Source organism: Tamandua tetradactyla, chromosome 3 (genome assembly GCF_023851605.1).
Source record: "Tamandua tetradactyla isolate mTamTet1 chromosome 3, mTamTet1.pri, whole genome shotgun sequence".
Lineage (NCBI taxonomy): Eukaryota > Metazoa > Chordata > Mammalia > Pilosa > Myrmecophagidae > Tamandua > Tamandua tetradactyla.
The window spans coordinates 96082110-96095935 of NC_135329.1; the positions used below are offsets into that span (position 1 = coordinate 96082110).

General features: G+C 38.9%; 1 protein-coding gene across 7 annotated transcripts in view; it reads left to right on the forward strand.

The window, feature by feature from the left end:
- The window catches only part of CFAP221 (cilia and flagella associated protein 221), a 159474-nt gene that overhangs the window by 77718 nt on the left and 67930 nt on the right, over positions 1-13826 (forward strand). For all 7 annotated transcript variants that reach the window (XM_077153566.1, XM_077153570.1, XM_077153567.1 and 4 more), the window contains exons 8-13: positions 3752-3911; positions 6406-6526; positions 6613-6724; positions 6925-7033; positions 10737-10824; positions 13634-13723. In XM_077153566.1, coding sequence (XP_077009681.1) covers positions 3752-3911; positions 6406-6526; positions 6613-6724; positions 6925-7033; positions 10737-10824; positions 13634-13723 — 680 coding nt within the window. The remainder of the gene's footprint in view (positions 1-3751; positions 3912-6405; positions 6527-6612; positions 6725-6924; positions 7034-10736; positions 10825-13633; positions 13724-13826) is intronic.

Below are 13826 nucleotides of genomic sequence, written 5' to 3' on the forward strand. Positions count from 1 at the left end.
GGTTCATCTCTGGGTCCTTGGACCTGCCAAGGACGCTGAGGAGGGGGCTCTGCATCAAGAGTTCCTTTTGCTCTCGAATTCTTTTTCTGAAATCCAACCACATATACATCGTAAGCATGGGAATTTTGACCTGTGTGATCCTACTGTAGCTCTAAGTAGTGAGAATGGGAATACAGTTTCCACAGTATAATTGAGAGACAACAGTGGAAAAGGTCTGCAGCCAAATGATTGAGATTATTTTTTTAGGGCATTTGTGCCCAAGAACATGTTTCTCCTGAGATCAGGTAGGAACACCTTTTTCCTTGTATTTGACAGTTAAAGATCTTCGCTTGCTGTACTGACAGTCTGGATAAAGAATATAATAGAATTTATCAAAGATAAAATAGAGTAAATCACTACAATGTGGTGATTTGGGATCAAGTCCAGATTCTTCTAAACTTAGAAGTGTTGCTTTGGAAAATTGAGTCAATGAAAAATCTTTGATTTTTATAGTCAGGAAGACTGAAAAAAGTCCTGGATCTGCTCATTGTCAACTGGATGGTCAAGATTGGTCTTAAAATAGTGTTTTAAGCCTAACTGAGGACCCCAAAGTGGTGCAGGTAGATACATCACTGTCAGAGCAGCAAGCTCACTGAGAGGTTTTCCTAATATTTACATGATGTGGACTAAAAGTTTCCACCCAACTGGTGTGACAAAAACCCTGTTTTCATACCAATATTGGAGCAATTCACCCAACATAGGAAATCCATGACTCCATCTAGGAAAATGTATTTTAATCTTATTTGTTTTATCATATCTGTTTGTGGTATAATCATCTCTACAAGCACCAAAGGTTATTTATTTAACTAACTTCTATATAGTGATGGAATTTGAGTATATAAATAGCTGGAAATTCAGTACATATAAAATCTCATCATAGTGATTTAAAAGGCAATATTTTTCTTTCTGTCAGATGTCTCTTCATTCTAAGAAGTATTTCCATTTTGCCAGAGCTTCAAAAAAATAACTTAGTTTTGCTTCTACTTTATTTCCAATATTTAGCAGAATTGAAAAAACTAGTTTCGGTCATAGTTCCACCAGAGAAACAACCAGAGAGAATTATTCAGACATAATATAAATACGAATACAATATGAACACATGCAAATATGACTATAAATGATTTATTGCAAATAATTGGCTTATGCATTTTGGGGTGCAGGCTAGGCACGTCTGAAATCTGTAGGGCAGGTGGTCATGAAGGAAAAGCTTGGAAGTCTCAGACAGGAGCCATAATCCACAGACAGAATTTCTTTCCCACAGGGAAAATTCAGTTTTGCTCTTAAGGCCCTCCTGCTGTTTGGATCAGGCCCACCCAGATCATCGTAGATCTCTCCTTTATGTAAATCGACGGATTATAGATATGTATCACATCTTCAAAATACCTTCTCAACAACACCTGAGATTTGTGTTCGAATAACCTTAAGCCCGACCATCACATTCTGCAATCCCATTTCCAGTGTAGCAGAGAGACTATAAGATGAACCCCCTGATCCCCACTCTCCGGTATTTATGCCCTTGAGTATTACCCTATCCTTAGGGTGGACAAGCCTGGGACTTGCTCCTAACCAATAGAATACGACAATGGTGATGGGACGTGACTGCTGGAATTAGTCCTGCTAGCAGACTTTTTCTGGAGCCTTTCCTTTGCTGGCTACATGAAGTAGGCGGCCTATGGAAGTCATTTGACAGGGAGCTGCAGGGAAACTAAGCCCCTAGGAACTGTGGCTGCCTCTCAGAATTGAAAGTGGCCTCCAGCCAACAGTCAGCAGTAGCCTGGACCAACAGTCCTAGAACCATACGAAAAGAATTCTGCCTTTTAAACTGAATGAACTTGGAAACCGATCCATTATCAGCCAAAAAAACAGTACTGGAAGATCACTTGATTTTAGTGTGAAATGCTAAGCAGAACCAGTCAAGTTGTGCAAGAACTCCTCACCATAGAAACTCTGAGACAATAAATCTGTGTTATAAGTCTCTAAACAAATAAATAAAAGAGCTGCCTAAGGCAGGTGCGATCTAACTGGAAGATGTATAAACTTCGAGAGGTCACAATTCAGGTAGTGCTTGAGTTCCGCAGGGCTGATAGCAATTTAGAGGAGCGAAGCTTCCCTGGGCTGGTGAGTCAAGAGGAGTTTCAAGGAATATGTAGGCTGATGTAGGCTTAGAAGTTGATGCTTATTCACTCATTCAACAAGTATTTATTGAGCTGGAACCATAATAATAGTGAGATGCCTGCTTTTACATTCTAATCTAGGGAAAGGCAAACAGCAAAGGAGATAATTTCAGAGAGTAAACTGAAAAAATGCTAATAATTCCAGAGGGTATGATGAAGAAGGCAATATAATAGAGCATGACAGAGGATTGGGGGATGTGCTACTTTAGATGAGGCAGTCAGGGAAGACTTCTTAGAGGAGATGACATTTGAGTTAAAACTCTGATGATGATAAATCAGCCAGATGATGAGAAAATCTAGAGAAAGAGATTTCCTACCTGAAGGATGAGCAAGTGCAAAGGCCCTGGGCAGCAGGACCTCAGTGAATGATAATTAGACCAAATGACCTCTCCTCCTTCAGGTCTCTCCTCAAACATCTCCTCCCAGGGGTCTTCCCAGTCAGTCCTGTCTAATAGCATGTTGGTGCTTCACTGGCCTTCCATCTCCTGCTTCATTTTTCTTCTTGGTATTCATGACATGACTTTACATCTTCTATTCCTTTTTTTAAATTTATTTTTGTCTGCTATTCCAACGGGAACATAAACTCTGTGAGACCTTGTTTTTTGCTGTATCTTGAGTGCCTAAAACAGTGCTGGTACAAAGTAAGTGCTCAGTAAGTGTTTGTTGGATGGCTGAATGAAAGGTGCATGTGGCAGAGCACAGTGAGCAAGGGAAGAGGAGTACAAGACTCGGAGAAGGGGATAGATGAGAAGGAGTTATTCCAGGTGAGCAAACTGATATTTAAGTTTTATGAAGAAATGTGTAAGGCTCTGTGGGGACATTAGAAAGACCAGGTGTGCAGGAGCAGAGGTCTCATTCTAGAAAGCAGACCAAGGCTTCTGCGGAAGTCAGAGAAAACACTAGCCCTATAGTTCATCCCCTCCCCTCATCTCTTTCCCTCCCTTCTTTGTTCCTTTCCATCTTTATTGAAGACTTATTATGTTCCAAGCTGGTACCAGGAGTAAAAAGGAGGAGTAGGTCTGGAGTGATGTTTGACTTTGGAGAGAACAATAGTGCATCCTGAAGACTTGACAGGAGAGAATCAAATTACACAAAAATATAGGGAAGTGAATTGTTTGGGCACAAATACTTAAGTATGTTCTTAGTTTTTCCTTGTTTGCAGCATTAGCATTGACATCAGGCAATTAGCTTGAAGATTATAGTTCCAGAAATTTATTTCTGATTCGCTAATGCTGATTGATGTGTATATAAATATAAAACTGACGCAATCAAATAATTACTATAAAGGATTAATGTAGTACTTGATGAATAAGGTCAATGTAAACATGCAGAAGTAACTGACACAATCAGATATTTATTACAGAGGATTAATGTAGTAATTGAGAAATAAGATCAGTATGAACATGAAGAAATTGATTCAGGTGCATTTAATGAAAAGACTATAAAACTAAAACAGAAATCCTTATCATGGGAAGAACATGTAGACTGGATCTGGCAAAAAAAGAGAGTATCACGTTTTCTTGTTTCTTTCCTTTCAGGAATAATTCCGGCAAATGGGAAGGTGAATGTGACTATTAAGTTTACACCGTTTCAGTATGGGACTGCACAGATAAAAGTGCAGTTATGGATTTCACAGTTCAACTCTCAACCATATGAATGTGTTTTCACCGGAACTTGCTATCCCAATATGTCCTTAAAGTATGGTTCTTTGTTTATTCTTATAACTTTCTTCAAAATCCAAATCTTCCTTTCTTCCATTCTATCTTTCTTATAACAAAATACCCTCAGAAACATATTTAGAGTGACTAACATGCATGAAATATACTTTAAAATATAATGGTAATACATAGAATATCTCTATTCTAGCAGCAGTGGTTGCAAAGTGGGGCAGAGATGACAGGGAGAAAAGGGTTTTTAATGATTACTTTCTTTTCATGCTTACTACTGATGCACTGTGAATTTTTTATCAAATGCATGTATTACTGTCTATTCAAATATTTAAACAACAAGGCCAGTATAACATAACTATATTTAAAGTTTAATTACAACATTATAATTCATTGAGAGCCTGCTGGGTGCAGTGCCAGCTGCAAAGCCCCCTGGGAATTGGCCCACATCCTCAAGGTAATTGTTACAGAGGAGCAGAAATAAGTTGTATAGAACAAGTGACTTCGATATAAGGCAGGGACTGAAATGGGCCACACAGGAGAGTTCAAGTCAGAAGAAAAATGTGAAATGGAATTAAGTTTTACTTCCCACCATTTTTTTCTGAACTTCCATTTTCATTTGAATACAAGCTCTTTACATCCCAGTGTCTAATATTAATTAGTTAACGTTAGAAGTTTTTTTCTAATATCCATGGGTTTTATAAAACTTAAAAGGAAAAGCTGTCACAGTTATAAATACTAATCTTGGAAAATCCTTAAAATTATTTTGAAAATGAAAAAGAAATACCTTTTTGAAAATGAAAAAGAAAGTCTCCCCTTTCTTTCATACTTGGATATAATCTTCTGTTATTATCATTAGATGTATTAAACATGGAGTAGCAATCACATCAAAGTTTAAACTAACTCGATGCTTTATTATATATTTATTTCATAATTTTCTTCCTAAAAGTTCACAGTAGCCTAAACTAACTATGGGATCTGAGTCTGCCTCCTGTACACATACCCTGCAAAAAACCAAGGCAAAAGTAAAATCACTCAGACATTAAACAAGTAGAATTGAATGCAAAAAAATAAGTGTTAATTTGTCTTGTGTCAGATAACTAGCAAAATGCTATTTGCCATCTCATGTCATGTGCTGGCATGTGCAAGGACCTTTCTTAAAGACAGCACTTGAGTGGAATTTTTGCATTCATGAATGCAAATGAATGTATGGAGAGTTGAAGCACCATACAAATTTCAATACATGTTTCCCAGTAAGTTAAAAACTGTGTCTTATTTAGAACATTTTTAACATTTTCAAGGACTGTGTTTCAAGATGTCCATGTCTCCCCCAATTTGCAGATAGTACTATAACATATAGATTGCACCATGAAAAGAAAAAATTATACTGACTATAGCAGTCTCTGAATATGTCCTAGGTTGCTTTTCTCATATTAGTGTAGGGTCTTTGTACACTTACTCGTGTCCTAAGTTTGGTACTACCAAATTCCATATGCAACTACATAGTATATCACTTTCTTAGACCCCTTCATTTCCATTATTACCACTAGCAATTAGATTCTTCAGGGAACTGTTTTTCACACCCCCAAAGGGGCTTTGTTGCTTCCAAGTACTTCTCAGGAGAGGTGACGCTGCAGCTCAGCTGAGATGTGGTTGGGTTGGGAGGTGTAGACCCCTTCCTACATAAGTTCCCTGTCACCGCATGTCAGACCATACCAGTCAGTGTGGATCTCACCAAACAAGAGGTTCTTCCTTGCCATGAAGACTTAAGGGCTTCTTACGTAGGTAGATGTTAAATCCAAGATTGCTGGCCTCCATCCCATAGTTCCCAGCGGGGCGTATTCAGTAGGTGCTCAGCAAATGCATATCAACTAATTGCCAGGATGGATGAATATTAGCATATTCTTATCTAATATCTGTAATGTATTGGACCCATGAAATCCTCTAAAGCAAACATCCACATCTTCTTGCTTTTAAAAAAAAATACTTGATGGGTCACATTTCTGAACAAAACACAGTTCCCCTGCATCTCAGAGCAAACAACTTCAGCAGACATGGGAGAAGCATAAGCTCTACCTACATCTGCCCAAAGGCAGTTTGCAGTTACAGAAAAGATCAAAACCATTCATCTGAATCTCTTTTTATAAGACCTTTCCACAAACAGTGGGTGCAATCATTCTTTTCCTAGGAAGATAAATTGATATAAGATTTTTTTAATGCAATGAATTTGACTGTTGAAAATAAGAGCATTTTTCAGCATATCATGTTTTTCACTTGCTTCTTTAAGAATGTAAATAGAAACAACTATTGGTGAGCTATTTATATATATATATGTTTATATATAAAAATAAAATTATAATGATATACTGATATCACATTTATTTTACTGCTGTTTTAGCACACATTTATTTTCAGTTTAAATATAATTATGGGCTATAAGTCACGGTATTATGAGAGGGAGTATAAAAATAGGAGCTTTGAGTTGGTGGATTATATACTAATTTAATATCTGTTTTAAACTATAGCTTAGAAGAATTTGAAAGATTAAATACGCTTTCTAAGAAAGCAAACGTTCCTCCAAAAAAGACCATGCCACATATACATTTTCACAGACCACCGGCAAAACCGAAGCCTCCCAAGAGTAAGGTAAAGTGGGCATTGTCCTAAATATGACGGGAGGAATGATAGAGGGCAAAACAATTAACCGGCCCCTCCCCAATTTGGTCTCTTAGGAAATTGAATACCAGAACTTGAGATTTCCAGTAAATTTATCAAATCCGTTTGCCGTGGCAACTGTTCTAAACCAAGTACCAGGAAAAATGAAGATTAAACAATTAAGAGAAGGTAACCAGTTGATCCATCATAAATCAGCCCCTGGTTGAAATTTGAAAAAAATATATATTGCTTGTCACATTTATTATTTATAAACAGCAACAAGACTCGGTTAGGTGGCTGTTATATTTTGCCATTAATCATGTGCTTTTCTCTTGGCAAATATTTCCGATTTGATTTCTAGTATAATCATTTTTTGCTTCTGTCTTCAGTTTTGGACCAAGGCAATGAGATTTCAAAAACAAGACAAATAAAAGAAGCACTCTTTGAACAGAAAGTCAGACAGGATACTCAGGAAGAAATCGAAAATCACCTTAAGTGGTAAATATTGATCAGTTATTTATGTCACATGACTATATAATTTTTTTTTTAGGTGGCAATTTTTATACGTGGGACGCAATGAAATGTAATAATTTTTAATGCCCCTTGAAGGATTTCATTATCCTCTCCCAGTCCTGATTAACCTATTTCCAAATGAAGTTTCTATTAGGAATAAATTAATGGGATCAAAACATGCTCTCCTTTAAGCGAGACCAGTCAGTGACAGCAGTGGAGTGCCACGCTCAGCTGGGACACTGCTGGCAGCCCCCTCCTCGCTCCATTATAGATCTGGGTGACTCAGGCACCCAAATCTCACCCTGTCACCTCTCACCCCACCATGGCCCCTTGTGCTCCGAGCTGTGTGCCCCTCTGGGGAGCCCAATGCATTGCACAGGGTGCTGGACCTGGCAGGAAGAAGTGGGAAGCTCCTGGCAGAGGTTTGAAAACTCAGATGTGAGAATTCTTACTTGTGCTTCTGTGATCAAAATGGAACCTTTCCACAATTTTTTAAAAAGCAGGTCAGACTCAGCATACCCATGTATAGAGATACAGCTAAAGGAAACTTAAGAAAGTCTTGAGCAGAACTAAAAAAATAAGACTCCTGGGAAGTGTCACTGAGGGGTGCTCTAACCTGTGCTCCTGCCTTCACACTTTCCAGACACACAAGATCATGGCCCAATCTTAAAGACCTTCAAAGAAGGTGGGTCCGCCACCCTGCCACATATTTTTACGGGGAATGGCCTCTGTTTCTTGCAAGAATCCCTTCTCCTTCTGCTTGAAGTCTGTTTTCACGGTCTAGCCTCAGTTAAATGGAAAACATGCCAAGTAATGAAAGATAATTTTAAAAATAATTGTTCCAATGACAAAAACCTGAAACATCATTGCAGAAAACCTGAAAATATTTTTTAACAATGTAAAGAAGAAAAAGAAAATCACTGTAATTCACCTCCCTGCAATGAACACGGTTAATGCTTTGGTGCATTTCCTTCCTTCTATGCTGTTTTTAAACATATTTGTAATCACATTCTAAATTCAATCCTGTGTGCTGTGGTTTTCACTTAATATTTTTTCCCAACTTTTTATGTTGACAGTTTTCAAGTCTGTGAGTAATACCCATATGGCACTTGGCCCAGGTTCACTCAGTGATTATTCTCCTGCATGCACACGCACGTGCTCACACACTTGCAATCACAGATATGGGCACATACCATTTTATTTTCTGAACCACTTGAAAGTAAGTTAAAGACATCACGAAGCTTCAAGTAACTCCTAAGAACAGGGATATTCTCCTACGTTACCATGATCACTTTCAAGAAATTTAACATGGTTACAAAAATATTAACTAATCATCAGTCCAGAGGCAGATTTCCCAATAATGTGTTTGGTAACTGGGGCTTGCTTTTCTCTGTTTTTCCTTTTTTGGAGAAGGGTCCAACCAGGGTCCAACCAAATATCATACAATTTGCATTTCATTTTCATCTCTCTTTAGTCTCCTTTAATCTAAAACAGTTCTCCAGACAACCGCCCCCTGCTTTAAAAATCAGAGCTACTATTTATTCAGTATGTGTGCCAGGCTCCATGATAGCTACATTACATGCCAGATTTTATTTGATTGAGATAAAATTCACATAACATAAAATTCACCATTTCAAAAGTGTATAATTCAGAGAATTTTAGAATATTCATAATATTATGTGACCATTGCCATTGTCAATTCCAGAACATTTTCATCACCTCAAAAAGAAATCCTGGGGCAGGCCACAGTGGATCAGCAGGCAGAGTTCTCGCCTGCCATGCTGGAGACCCAGGTTCAATTCGTGGTGCCTGCCTACGGAAAAAAAAAAAAAAAGACACCCCGTGTCCATTATGTTCCTTATTTCCCAACCACAGTCTACCTTCTGCCTTTATGGATTTGCCCCTTCTGAATGATTTCATATAAATGGCATTGTAAAATATGTTGTCTTTTGCGACTGACTTCTTTCACTTAGCAAAATGTTTTCAAGGTTCATCCATGTTACCACATGTATCAGTACCTCATTCCTTTTTAGGGCTGACTAATATTCCATTGTGTGCATACATCACATTTTGTCTACTCATTCATTCAACAGTTCATGAACATTTGGTTTGCTTTGCTATTGTGAATAATGCTGCTCTAATCATTTATGTACAAGTTTTTGTGTGGACATATGTTTTCCCTTCTCTTGGATATACACCTTGGAATGGAGTTACTGTATCATATGATAATTCTTCTGTTCACCTTTTTGAGGAATTGCTAACTGTTTTCTAGAAGAGCTGCACCCATGTTATAGACCCACCAGCAATGCAGAGGGTTACTGTTTCCCAAAATCCTCACAAATACTTATTTTCCTTTTTAAAAAGAATTATAGAGGGGTGCACAGGTAGTTCAGTGGTAGAATTCTTGCCTACCATGCAGGAATCCCGGGCTTGATTCCCGGCCAATGCACTGCAAAAACAAACAAACAAACAAAAACATTCAGCAGACTCTGGAGCTTACACAAGCTTCAGTTAGACACTGCTACCTAATTTAACTTGCTAAACCCCAACCAAAACCATTCCTGCCAATCCTAAAGAATACCTTGGGCATCATATAAGATTCTACAAAGATTCCATGCACTTGGGTAACTTTCCAGAAACGTACAACCTCCAGATGGGTCCCTAGACCAGATAAGTCCTGAAATGCAGAGGGGCCAGTCCTTCCAGAACGTCAACTAGTTCCATCCCAATCCCATACTACCGACAGCCCCTTCCAATGTGAAAAAGTGAGAATGGGCATAGCCCAGATACCCTTAAAGTGTGGGAGAAAAATCAAAGGTGATGGAGTTATACAAGAAGGTCACAAATGAGTGTGAGTGCTGTATCATTACACTAATATTTCTTTCAGTCTGCAGTACATTAGAGCACCTAGAAATAAAAACCCAAAATTGTGGAACTGTAACCCACACCAAACTCTGAAATCTGTTCTACAACTAATTGTTGTGATGTACTTTGAAATTTATTGCTTTTATGTATATATGTTATTTAAAGAGAAGGAGGAGTATAACAGAGAAGATAGGATTTAACAGATGAGTATGACTGCTGAATTATTGGATTGATATTTCTCTTGGCTCCAGTATCCTGGAGCAGCTAGAAGAAAAAAACAAAAAATCGTGGAACTGTAGCCCATACCAAACTTTAAAATCTGTTCTATAACCACTTGTTAAAATGCACTTGGAAATTTGCTGTTTTTGTATATATTTTATATTTCACAATAAAAAAAGTTTAAAAAAAGATTCAACAGATAGGGCTGCAATAATGGGATATCCACATGGAAAAGAATGAAATGTGACCCCCACCGCAAAGCATACAAAAAAGAAAAGGATTATAGCCATTCTGGTGGGTGTGAGGTAGAATCTCATTGTGGTTTTGATTTACATTTTCCTACTGACTAATGACATTGAGCATCATTATGAATATTTATTATAAATATTTTAGCATCTATCCCTATTAAATAAACTTCATTTTGTAGAACACATTATTCACGTTGGTTATGTTGCTGGAGGCTCTACAACTCTCGCCCTCATGCTGTCGCCTCCAATATTTAAACATCCTTTCTCAGTTGTAGAATATAGCCAAGACATTCCTTGCTAAACTTGACTATGTCATTCTGATGGGTTTTGCACAATGTCTTTTTTTTTCTCCCCAGGCAGGTGCACCTTGGTAAAGATCCTATGCCTTTTAAATTAAGAAAAGAGCTTACTGAAGAATACCAACGAGCATGTGCCAAATATAAGGTCAGAATTACTCACTTTTTTCTTTTAAAGAAATTTTTATTGTGCTAACATATATACAACATAACATTTTCCATTTTAACCACTTTCAAGGATGCAGTGGTGTTACACTCACAGTGTTGTGCTGCCGTCATCACCATCCAGTACCCAGACTTTCCCATTACCCCAAAACTCCACCCATTAAACATTAGTTTCCCATTCCCACCCCAACCCCTGCCCTAATAGCCTATAACCTCAGAATTACCATTAATTTGATATATTTTATTCCACTAACTATTTTGAGCTCCTGCTATAGGTGCAAGATCCATTTCAGGAGAAAGAAGATTTAAGTTGGGAGTGAGGGAGGCTGATGACAGGTAAATTTAGGGCTGGTGGCCCTAAATGTCACAAGAGACCTATACTGAGTACTATGGCAATTCAGAGGCCAGAGTAGAGGGAGTCTAGTTTGAAAGCCTTCATGGAAAACATGATCTAAGTTTGAAAAGTGGTAAAGAGAGCAAAGGCATGCCACATGGAGGGCATGTCTCAAATTTGGGCTGGAATTCTGGGTGTGGGCTGCATCTGTCCTATGCACTGCAGAGTCCAAAGACAGTGACCTGGAGTCAAGCCAGAGCAACATTCAAAGAAAGAGAAACTGGGCCACACTGAAGACACCAAGACAGCCCCTGGAGATCCAGGGCAGGACAGTGGAGACAGGAGCTGTGGGGTAGAGAACCCACATGACCTCACCACAGACTGGGAGGCAGCTGGTACATGCAGTGGCAGGAAGCCAAGTGCAGAACAGGTTCTGAAGGACACAGAGACTAAGATGAGAGTGAGTTTCAAGTAGAGGAAGGAAGAATCAGTCAAGTGCCCCAGAACGTTCCAGAAAAAAAATGCCCAGAAGATACATGTTGGATTTGCCAGCTTGGAGGTCATGGTTTGCCTTAGGGTTGGGCATTTCAGTAGACTTGTAAAGGCAAAACAGCCAAATTGTAATGGATCAAGGAGTGTATAGAGGTGAGGAAATAGAGATGGTTTCTTGAAAAGTTTAAGGAGTCGAGATGACCAGGGGCGAAGAGAGATTGTGTGGGCAATCTGAGGGGTCAAGGGAGGAGTTACTGAGTTGGAAGAATTTGAGCATGTTTTCAGGCTGAGAGTAAAGAGCAATTATGGAGGAAAAGGTTGAAGAAGTCGGAGTGAGGAGGTAACTTGGAGAATGAAGCTTTGGAAAATACCAGAGTCATGGGAGCAGGTTGTCTTTGAACAGGAGGAAGGATTGGAGAAGATCCAGTAAGAAAACATGGCAGGTCTGAGCAGGTTTGTGTCCTGGGAGGTGGGGTTCAAAGGGAGTGATGCTTGTGGTCTTGTCTTTCTGGATGATTCAAGAAGCAAGACCAGCTGCAGAAAGTAAGCTGGTCAGGTAGGGGCTTAAAGAGAGGGATGAGAGTTAGCAAATTGATTGAAGAGGGCAAGAAGGGAGCCGCCACTCACCAGGACAAGTAGGAGGGTGAACGGGCAATCCCAAGGTCTGTTCTGCCTGTCCAGGGGATTTCGTCTGGCAGATGATCTTGTCAAGGAACATCTGGAGGCCCGAGACATATGGCAGAGAGCTGGGAAAAAGCGGGGTAGTGGGGATGGGATGGTAGGGGGAGCGTGGGGAGTATGTCAGCATTACAGCTGGACAGCACAGACCCTTAAGGAGGATGAGGTTTTAAACCAAGGAAAAGAACACTAGTATTAAATTCTGAAATGTGCATCACAAATAATAAAGATATAAGAAAATTCTCTTTTCTTTTTTCCAGCTAACTACCTATTTGCCAATCCCTTGTTTCAATTGCCTATTTTATTTTATTATTTTATTTTTAGTGGTGGCGGTCTGGCTCTCTTCCCACAAAATGTGTTTTTTGAACCTAAGATCCACAATCTCAAACTGAACTTCCTGATATGTCTAAATCAGTATTAATGAAGAAGGGCAGCTCAATACCCTGTCCACAGAAATACAACTCTCTCATTTCTTTACAGGGTGTTTTTGTGATGATCAGAATGGATCCCTTAAGTCTTTAAAAATGCTTGTGAGCAGTGAACCAATGAGCCAAGCTAGTTTTAGAAGTGACCCAACAAGCAAGCAATAGGAACTGTAGATTGGCAGAAACTAACACCATTTTTGCCATGTCCCCTGTACTCTTTCCGGGAGAGCAGGGGGCTGTGGGCCCCCTGTCCCAGCCTGGCCAGCCTGTCCTGGCGTCATGGCTCAGGAGAGTTCAGATGTGAAGAGCTGGGGGCCAGGAGCCCTTCAGGGAAGCAGGCAGATGGAAGAAGGAGGGCAATTTGGGGACACTTACTCTAAGGAAAGAGGCAGGAACCACAAGCCTTAGGTGACAGCTACACTTGGAGAGCCAACTCCAAGTGCTTAAAACTGCAGGGAAATTACATTTCTTTTCAACGAAATCTGTATACTCCTCAAAGTTACAAGGTGGCCTAAAATTCTTTCTGTGAATTTTAAATGCCTCAGAAATAATTCTCAGATACTACACCCTGTATTAAATACATGTATACATATATATGATATACAAAAATATGATATATATGATATACATATACATATGATATATAAATAAATATTTATCAAGTCTGTGCTTCTATAAAAAGACCCTTTGTTTAAAAACTAAGTCTAATTATGACATTTTAACTTATTTGTGTCTCCATCACTCCTGAGGGGAACCCCAAGGGTGGCTTTGACCGATTGCTTAATGGGTTTCTACCAATTTTAAAGAGAAATAAAGTTTCATGCATTTGTATCCCACTCTCTTTTTGACGATCAAAAACCCAGCTAGACAGAGGAGACCCCATTGTGGAAGAGGAATTTCAGCGACTCAAGACCGAAATTAACCACAAACGGATCATCCACAACCTAGAAGATGTGGGTAACGCTTTTTATTAGCAGCTTTTTATATGTTTCTTTTTTAAAAAACGAAATACTGAACTGTTTTATAGAAATCCTTTTACCCAGAGACATTTAATAA